The sequence below is a fragment of the Morchella importuna genome (assembly GCF_003444635.1).
Source record: "Morchella importuna strain M04M26 chromosome Unknown Morimp01GS004, whole genome shotgun sequence".
Lineage (NCBI taxonomy): Eukaryota > Fungi > Ascomycota > Pezizomycetes > Pezizales > Morchellaceae > Morchella > Morchella importuna.
In genome coordinates, this window is record NW_025763401.1 from 1,012,759 (window position 1) to 1,022,448 (window position 9,690).

At 49.7% G+C, this 9,690-nt stretch overlaps 2 protein-coding genes across 2 annotated transcripts; one reads left to right on the forward strand and one right to left on the reverse strand.

Annotated features, from left to right (window-relative positions):
• Positions 1 to 1,453: 1,453 nt before the first annotated feature.
• LAJ45_02416 (uncharacterized protein) lies at positions 1,454 to 3,271 on the forward strand (the record flags this gene model as incomplete). Its single annotated transcript, XM_046112007.1, has 4 exons — positions 1,454 to 1,928; positions 2,011 to 2,063; positions 2,127 to 2,758; positions 2,815 to 3,271. 4 exons carry the CDS (start codon positions 1,454 to 1,456, stop codon positions 3,269 to 3,271), a joined length of 1,617 nt encoding a protein of 538 aa, XP_045974907.1.
• A 1,948-nt stretch (positions 3,272 to 5,219) lies between these two features.
• Positions 5,220 to 7,412, reverse strand: LAJ45_02417 (uncharacterized protein; the record flags this gene model as incomplete). The annotated part of the gene is made up of 5 exons (XM_046112008.1): positions 5,220 to 5,976; positions 6,050 to 6,116; positions 6,192 to 6,377; positions 6,432 to 6,536; positions 6,605 to 7,412. The coding sequence occupies 5 exons, from the start codon at positions 7,410 to 7,412 to the stop codon at positions 5,220 to 5,222; spliced, it is 1,923 nt and encodes a 640-aa protein (XP_045974908.1).
• Between the last annotated feature and the right edge of the window lie 2,278 nt (positions 7,413 to 9,690).

The following is a 9,690-nucleotide window of genomic DNA, read 5'->3' on the forward strand; positions in this document are numbered from 1 at the left end:
AGCTGCAGGCCATAGCGAGCGACCCAGTACTCACCAGCTAGAATACCGAAAACCACTCCAGCCAAACGGCACCACAGGCACAAAGAGTCCCACATAGCACAGTACATAGATAGAAAAGAGCGGTGAACAATTCCTCTGTAGCAATTATTGCACTGTAGCCTAGTAGTAGACATGCCTATGCCAATCCAGTCGTACTTTACGTGCGAGGCAAGATACCCGCCCTGATCCCTAACCCTGGCCATGGATAACAAAACAACCAGCTGTCAAATTGACAGGCCCCGGCTATTTAGCCTAGTTCGATTGTAACAAGCCGCATGATGTTGAGTGATCCTTGGTGATTTAACGCTGATCCTTCATTCCTCATGAATCGGGCCACTACGTGATCCGCCATGATTCACATTGAAAAAAGAGACAGTGCACGTAAGGTTGTGTCTGTATTGGAGTCTTTAATCATGATTTTGTGTTTTAAACTGCTGGCATAAAAGGGAAATGGAAAAGTATAGATTACATGTAGTAGTAGTATCCCATAGGGCAGCATGTTCTTGTGCTCCTGATAACATCCCCCCACCCATTCCATCAGTATTGTAACGAGAAATGCCAGTTACCAACATGCAAGCCAACTCACATGGGGCAAAATCGATGGTTCGATCAACACCGCCGGAGGATGGGACGGATAGCCATTTAGACGAACGAAGACAAAACAAAACTTGGTTGGTTTATTGGTGGGCATGAGTATTGAGTAAGATACCTCACTGTTTAACAGTAATAAATCAATTAATGAATTAAACAAAAAAAAAAAAAAAACAGTAATAAATCCTACGTTAAGCAGGGCCCAACAGCCGAGTGATAAGCCGTGAAAGACCGTCTCCAGCCACACACCCGAACACTGCTTTTTGTAATTACACGCTTCTGGTTGGTCATGCATGACGTCAAACCCCGTTCAGCCGCAACATCTATTCCCGGTTTTCACAATGTTTGTCGCCGTTGTGCGTCCTGATGCTTGAGGAAATGGATCGCAAAACAGATTGATCAATCTATTGTAGAGTACTTTGGCTGCAGGTACCTCGTACCCAAGAGCGCAGGCAACACCGCAGAAACCACACTATCCAGGGCGCCGTTAGCCAAGCCCGTCAAGAAGAGCCTCTGCAGCTAACTCCCCTACCAAGCCACCCCCACCAGCCACAACCTCAAAAGTTTTCCGTAGACCAAAAGCTACTTACTGCAGAGCCTCTTTCGATATCATACGTTTTGGAAAGGAAAAGATCCAATTCACCCAAGACATTCCGCTCGTCCATTGATTGCGCCTTCCTCAACCTCAACACCATACTCCAGCTCAATTCCCACCACTACAACACCCACAGAGAGAGAACAATTCCCCCTCCCACCTCGCCACTAGAAAGCCTTGATACCCATAACTCATACTCACAGCACAAACAATCTCTTCACGGCCCACATGCGCGCTCATCTTGCGCCCTCCACCTGTCCCCGAACGCTGGCACTGCGCCTAACCCGCACCCCCTACCACTGCTGCGCCCTACCCATTACTGCGCCCACCCGCCCCGGCTTCGGCGGGAGAGCCAGTGCGACAACGACAACAACCCCAGCACAGCAGCATCAGCGCCGGGCATTCACAACATCGAAAACCCAATCCCGATTGACGCCACTATCGCGGTATGCAGACACAAACTCGGGCTTCCTGCAGCAGTATGGTGGGCCTGAGGCGGGCTCGATAGTCGCGGGGAGGCGCAAGTCGAGCGGGTTCTTGGAGACGCTGTTTGGGCGGCGGTCGAAGAAGTATACGCAGCGGCCGGAGAAGGGGAGTTCGAGGTACCTGGACTCGGGGCCGGAGGATGCGATTCTGGGGAGGAGTCTATTGCACAAGAATAATGGGGATGAGTTTTTAAGGTGTACGGAGTTTGATCGGGAAGGTTTGTTTTTTCCTTGTTTCCGGTTTTCGGTTTTCATGTATTGTTTGTCATTGGTACCTGCAGGCTTTCTGACTGGTTTCAGGAAACGTTACTGTTGTGTTTGGAGAGTTCAAGAAGACGGAGCTGTGTACTAAGGTTTGTATACACCTGCAATACCTTTCAATTTAGGAATTGGTTACTAAAGGTCAATGATCACAGCACGGTCTCATGCCCCGCGATCTCCGTAAGCTCTGGGTCCCCAGTATCATCGTCCCCCACATCCTCGTCCGCAAAAATTCGATCCTCGTAAACCTTCTGCACATCCGTGCACTCATCAAAGCCGACATGGTCCTCCTCTTCGACGTCTACGGGTCCACCGACTCCTACACACAATCAATTTTCATGTACGATCTCGGTGGAAAGCTGCGACAGGGCTCAAAGGCTATGGGTGGTCTTCCATACGAGATGCGCGCCCTCGAAGCGATACTAATATCCGTTACTGCGGCGCTGGAGGCAGAAATGAAGGTGCTACAGGAGCTGGTGATTACCCTGCTAGGAGACTTGGAGGAAGATATCGATAGGGATAAGCTGAGGCAGCTCTTGATCTACTCAAAGAAGCTGTCGACGTTTGAGCAGAAGGCGAAGCTGATTAGGGATGCCATTGAGGAGATCCTGGAGGCTGATGATGATTTGGCGGACATGTACCTATCGGAGAAGCTGCATGGGAAGGTTCGGCCGATGGAGGAGCACACTGAAGTAGAGATGTTGCTGGAGTCGTATCATAAGATATGTGACGAGATTGTCCAGATCTCCAGCAATTTGGTCTCTAGTATCCGGAATACCGAGGAAATGTAAGAATCTCTTCTCTTAATTCTACCACAACTGAGAACTAACACAATTCCTCCAGTGTCAACATCATTCTCGACGCCAACCGTAACTCCCTCATGCTCCTCGACCTCAAGTTCTCCATCGGCACGCTCGGTATCGGCTCCGGAACATTCATCGCTGGTCTCTACGGCATGAATCTTAAAAACTTCATGGAAGAGTCCGACTTTGCCTTCTGGGGCGTCTCCGGATGGGCATTCGTCTTCTCCGCCATCATCTGCGCCTACGGACTCCATAAACTCCGCCGCACGCAGCGCCTAACGATGTGGGGTGAGAGCGGCGCAAAGGAGGGCAAGCGCGGATGGATGTCCGTCGGCAAGCAGCAACAAGCGGGCGCAAAAAAGGCAGCCTCAAGGCTGATGGATCAGAGATTCAACCAGAGCGTGCAGCACCAGCAGGAGATGGGCGCGAAGGAGCGGGAGGTGTATTCGGACTATCAGCAGTTGGATTTGATGCCAGTGAAGAAGGGGAAGAAATAAAGCGCGCGTGAGTGTACGATGCGATGTGATGATTGATGGGTTTTTTTATTCTCTTCTCTTTGTGTTTTTCTCAGCGGTGATGATTCTTGTTTTTGGGTGGCTGGGTGTATAGGTCGGCTTTTGATCCCCCATTCCGTTTCGACATGTTTCTTGATTCTTATTTTATATATATGCTGGCTATTGCATACTCTCCTCTTTTTCCTTTTTATCCTCTCGCCCTCCCCTCCCCACCTTTATCTATCCACATGGCTACATACTTATCTAGCCTCTCCAACTGGGGGCCTCGATTTTTTGTCATCTTTATCAAACTTTTCCAGCTTATATATGTTTATATCGATCGATGGTCTATGGCGTTCTTCCTCTTTTACTATCTCCTTTACTGCTTATATCTTTATTCCCTACTATACACCGCACCGCTTCTCATAAAATCAATCTCAACCTGAGCACTCCCCTCATCATCTCCTATTTCATATTTTATTCTCTTATATCAAATGCTTGTACTGTACACTATCGGCGTCTTCGGAAGGGACTTTGTTAGGAGGGGTATAGGAGTATAGAAGAAAGAAAAGCCTGTATGTCTAAGATCGGGGAGGGAAAAATGCTAGCTGGTATATATAGAAACAAAAACACTTCACAGCCCATCACTCGCTCGATAGTTATCCCCACCACCATCGTCATCGCAATCGTAATCTCCGCAAGCTCACCATCTAGACCCCTCTTTACCCCGAGATGTGGGGAATAACTTATCGCAGCTAAAATGGTTTTTTTGTTTTTTCCTTTCACGTCAAAAAACTAAAAAGCAAGTTGGCGGTGGTGGTCATGTCTTAGATCGGACATCTGGTAGTTTGTGGGCTGCCTGCATGAGATGAGGAGCGTAGATCCCCCTTAGTTAAGCTTGAAAGCTCCTGTTCCAGAGCAATCCGTCCCATCTCATCATCCCATCGTAACTAACAGCTCTAGCGCCGAGGTACCAACCCAACACCAACTGCACCGCACACCATCCAGAAGCCAAAACCACAAAAAACCACAAAAAACCGAGTGACCCACCATGACCCTAAATTCCCCGAAAAACTCGTGCTCACGCTAGCCGAGCGCACTAGTCTAGCGCAACACCGGAATCCGGTGACCGGAAGCCGGAAGCTTCCTACCCTTTGCCCTCTCCCCCCCGTCTGTCCGTCCGTCTAAGTTTAGTGGCCGACCCGACCGGATCCCAGCTGAGCCGCCCGCTGCCACCTTTCTTCTCCGGTTGTGCCGCCGCGCGCGGATTCCAGAAGGGTTGACTAAAGCAGGGCAGAGAGTGTGGTGTGGCTAACTAACTATTTTGCCTTTTTTTTTTTTTGCTTTTTTGCACTTGTGGCATCTCAGCCGCATGTTTACTCGAGTCTATTTCAACGTGCGCGACCAGGCAAGTTCGCGTATTTCTACATGTGCGTCACGCAGAGTCTCCGTTGGACTGGGACGGAGAGACATGCGGGGTGTGGATGGCATATAGAGAGTAGAACGTGTGCTGTGGCTGTCTATATATATCGGGATCTCTGTATGGGTTCTATTTGCAGTAGGAGGAGACTTACCGTGCGTCTGGTGGCCGGTGACTTGTGGATGCGAGTCGAGAGGGTTGCTTACCGGTAAGCCGAACGACGTCGCGACATGTGGTGAAGAGCTAAATTCTTTCTTACTTCTTTCTTTCTTTCTTTCTTTCTTTCACTCTAACTCTCTCTCTTTCTCCCTCTGGACAAAAATAAATTTACCTCAGCATGACCAATCCATCCGAGAATTAACCCGGACCAAAAGAAATGTTGCATTTCCAAGTAAGTACATTAGTTTAACCATACATGAATTCTTCACTCGTGATACTTGCTGGCTGGCTGGGAGAAAGAAGAGAGAGAGTTTTTCGTCTCACACACCCCACGTTCCCCGGCTAGGCTGACCAAGTCTTGTCTATCTGCTACTATCCATTACCAGCACTGCCTCCTCTCTCCCCCCCTCCTGCCCATGGTAGCCTCGTCTGCACCTTTCCATCTCTGCCCACCCACTCAGGGCCCGTATCCGTGTCCACCACCAGTTGCGTCTTGACCTTCGTCCTGACAGCAAAGCGTAGCCTAAAGTTGAGTCTCTCGATCGTGTCCTTTGCCTCAGTCCTAGTCAGGTTCTGGGCGTTCGTGTCATTTATGCGGCCAAACAGGTTTCGCAGGCGCTCCACAAGTATGTCTATTTCCCCGTCGTTGTCCCCGTGGTCCTCGCGCGCGGTGGGCCCATCGTCAATTGCAATGTCGAGCATGGAGATGTGTGCTTTGAGGTCATGGTAGTTGGTCTCTTTGGTGATCTTGTACTGCGGCCTTGCCAGCAGCTTTTCAAGGTCGGAGATGCGGACTAGGTCAGCATAGGGTTTTGTGAGGTATGAAGAGTCATCCCAGAGATACGAGAGCGCAAGACGGCGGCGGAAGAGATGCGTGCGGGGTGTATGCACTGGGAGGGCGTTGACAGCACGTAGGCGGTATGGCGTATCGAGTATTGTCGTGATAAGATTAAGGGCAATTTCGTTGGATACTTCTGCCCAGTTATCGTCCGGTATTGACTCGAATAGCTCGGCTAGGGCATCCTCTATCGAAGCCCGTAATTGAGCCTGCCTTGCTACACGCACGTCCAATGCGAGCCGTACTAGTAGTACGCAAGTCTTTTTAACAACCGCAGTATTAGAGCAAATGCTAATTATAATGGTCAGTACTTCTATATCTGATATGTATTTTTTAAAAAAAAGAAGCGATTGGGTTTCCGTACTACGGGGCTATTCTCCCAAAAAGTGTGGTGACGAGTGTAGCGTTGTAGAAATTACCATCCTGGTCGTCTTCAAACAGTCAACTTTATGAACTGCCCAAGGATTATGATTATAATTATATATATGCACGGAATCCGGCCATACCTATTCCCCCCGAATCTGCTAAGACTACTTGTTTTTCCGTGTCAAGGGCATCATCTTTACCCCCGAGCAGATGAAAGAGGCGAGATACCCTCTCTTCCGTGAATTGCTGTTCTACTACCGGGATGGGCAGGGCCCCAAGAACCCTAAAGTATGCAAATGAAAGCTCGTCCTTAGTTTCCAGGCACACTGTAAATCACGTAAGTTACGGCTCACAGACAGCGAAAGACACCGGATCTGCACCTTCGTCAAGCATCCAGCTTAAGGCCTCGTCGGGCAGCACAGCATCGATTTTTGCCATATCCATTACAAAGCCAGACAGAAACATCTGTCTCCGGCCCCTGGCAGCTACACCACAGGCACCATTAGCACACCTCCTGCCCGCCCCCACCCAAAGCAAGATTGACCGCACGCACTCACAAGCCCAGCCTCCCAGCCCCCACCTTCCACAGCATGTCGAGGAAATAGGTCCCTCCGCTTGCCCCTCTCCAGGTCGAAAAAGTGCCATGACTTGTCAACTCTCCAGGCGTCCTTCCTTTTCAAGGCGGCCATCAACTTGCGCGCTTCAACCTCGCCAAAAGCCTCGATCAACATGGCCTCATCAATCTCTTGCTCCCCGTTCCTGAAGTCTGTCGTGATCTCGCGGGTGGCCTCTTCGTGCAGAGCCTTGGCGGCTAACTTCTCCTTCTCAAGCGCGGTATCCCGTTCCTTTTGCGCGACGAGGTTTTCGAGAGAGAACCTGTAGTTGCGCACCGGTGGAGCTTCGACAGCCGCGCTGGGTGTTCGTAGTGACGGTGGAGTGGTGGCTATACTGGGCGCCTTCTTGACCCCCGAGGCGGGCTCAATCTTTCGCCGCTGCCGGCGGAGGGTCTCGAATGGGTCTTCGAGGGAGTCGTCTGATTCCTCGCCATCAGAGCTGGGCACTACTCTTGATTGCGCGGTGGCCTGCGAGCCTGGGAGTGACGACGATGGTATTGACGGCTCTGTGAACGAGCTGTCTGTGGATAATGGGGTGGATTGGACAGTGATTGTATCTTGGATCCCAGCTTCGGCGTGTAGCTGTGCGGCTGCTGGTGATGTTTGTAGGGGGGCGATGGTGCTGCTGATAGCTCCATGATTCGTGTCAAGCCACTGCGGCGGCGGTGGTGCGGGCTTGAAGAAACTTCTGATTGAGCCGTTCCTACCTGTAGTGCTATTTCCTGATCTACGGTCTTTCCCCGACATTTCGAAAGGGTCTGGTGTTGATCAGGATCGGGCTTGATATTCGCTTTTCTGAATGATGCTGGGCTGAACGAATGGTGGGGTCGACGCGTAAATTAGTTGCAATCGCGATGTCACGGCGATAGGCATGTAGATTGTGGAACGAGCCTAGGTAAGATGTGGTACATGCATGCACGCTTACATCAGCGGTAGGTTGTCAATGGTTGGTTGGCTCTGTCTGGTTCGGCTTGCCGCGTTCCCAAGCTCTACACAAAAAAGGCAAAAAAGAGATTTTTACGGTTGGAAGAATATCCGCACTCCGCAACTCCACAGCTTCCAGAAGTTGATGGGATGACAGGGTTTAATTCTTTTTGGGGGGACGAGGTAACTCTACTTTATCGACGCCCTGCACAAAACCAACTGCCCGGAATCGCTCCCGCAGCCCGTCTGTTTCCTTTTAACGCCTCTTCGCTCATGTGCGATGATGGTAATGACTCAATTTATCGATGTATGATGATCCGTGTTTCCGTGGTTCGGGGTTTTTATTTATTTTAACAAGCGGAGAGGAGTTTCGGTTGATTTGATCCCAATTATCAATTCTACCGCCGGAGGAATGTAACACTGTAAAGTTTGCTTGTATCTTCTCCTCTCATGGCTATGCTATGTAATATGCGGCCAGTCATGTGGACTTTATTTTTTCACTCCTCTCCACACACACCCATCATCGATTAACGTGCATTTTTGGAACGCGGTTTGTAAGCATACCATTATCAAGCTTTTTTTTTTTTTTCTGCGGTGGAGTTCCGAGTAGGACCCTGATGTGCCTTAGGTGCTCTCGTGTGTGTGATTGATGGCTGCACGCACGTTGTCGGATAGCGCAGTTCCGGGGTAACAGGAATCCATTTTCATAGGTGGTTTTGCTACTTTTATAGCGGGCGGGCTTATTTTCGGCTCCCGATAAATCCGAGATGCATGCCGCCAGCGCCGTTAATCCTTGGTAAGAGTTTATTCGTGTCGATTGTGGCCTTGATAGAGGGCATCATAGAGTTTGCACTCAGGCACGGCTTTGTAAGATACTAAAGGTTAGTCAAGGAAGGGATGTTGCTGTCAAGAGAAAAAGAGTTGCACTGCAGCAGCAGCAATAGTCAAGGAGCAAAAGCAGGAGGTCAAATGCGTTCAATTCCCCTCGACAATGAAGTTAGATCGAGGGAAGGGAGCAGAGTAAGCTCAATTCTTAATGATCGGAGAAATGTGAAGAAGCAACACCGAAAGTGACTACGACGCCGATAACGACGACGACGGTGATAAGCTGTTTTGCCTTAATATATTCACACACTGTCAGCCCTTATGAGTGCCTCCTATACATAGGTGTACGACAAACTTCACCCCGTTCAATAATAATAATAAGGGAATCTCCCTATAGTGTTCGGAGGTACTGTAATAACAGGGGCACAGCCGAGAGAGGGTTCGTCACCAGAGGAGGGAAGAGCCCGTGTTCAAGGCCCTGAGAGGTTTCAGACATCGTTGTCTACAAGAAGACAAGAGAGCCCGAACCGGACTAGTTTGCACCGGTTTAGGAGTTACGAGGGTGCCGAGGTGTCTCCCTAGCAAATGGAAATCAATTAGATCCCACACGAATCAGCAAGCAGTAACAATGTTGTTCAGGTCCTTACCAACTAGCTCCGTCACCGCTGACAATTTGCTTTGGAAACCTGCTCATCCATCATCGTTGTGTAAGTCAGATTGCTCAAGAGGAACTGAACCATAACTCATATAGAGGAACCAAAATTATAACCTGTTTTGATGTTTTAGCTGGCGTCTTTTGTGGGTCGTAGGTGGGTATTAAGCTCTTGGAAGGGGGGGGGAGAAGAAGCTTCATCTTCGACAATTCTAGGTGCTTCACCCTCATCGGCTCACGCTTGACCCAATTATTCAAAGAGACCTTTCTTCTTCTGCAGGTCTGCATTACATTAGATACATGTACCTAGGTACATAAGGTACCTACAGCCTACACTCTAGAGAAGTAGGTGATCCGGGCAACGGTTGTGTCCAAGCGCATTATTATTATTCACCCTCTAATCCTGGCATAAACGCCCCCTCTGAACTGTATCACGGTCCGGAAATCTCGCTCTCTCTCGCTCATTCTTTGAGAGCAAAGGAGGGAAACATTTTACTCCGAGCTGCTATCGTCTCTCTCTTCCTCTCCTTCTCTCCCTTCCTTTTCAGCCCCTCCTCGCTCTTCTTCCCCTTCCACCCCTCGTTTGCTCACGTTTCAAACCACCCCCACTCCCCTCCCCCTCCC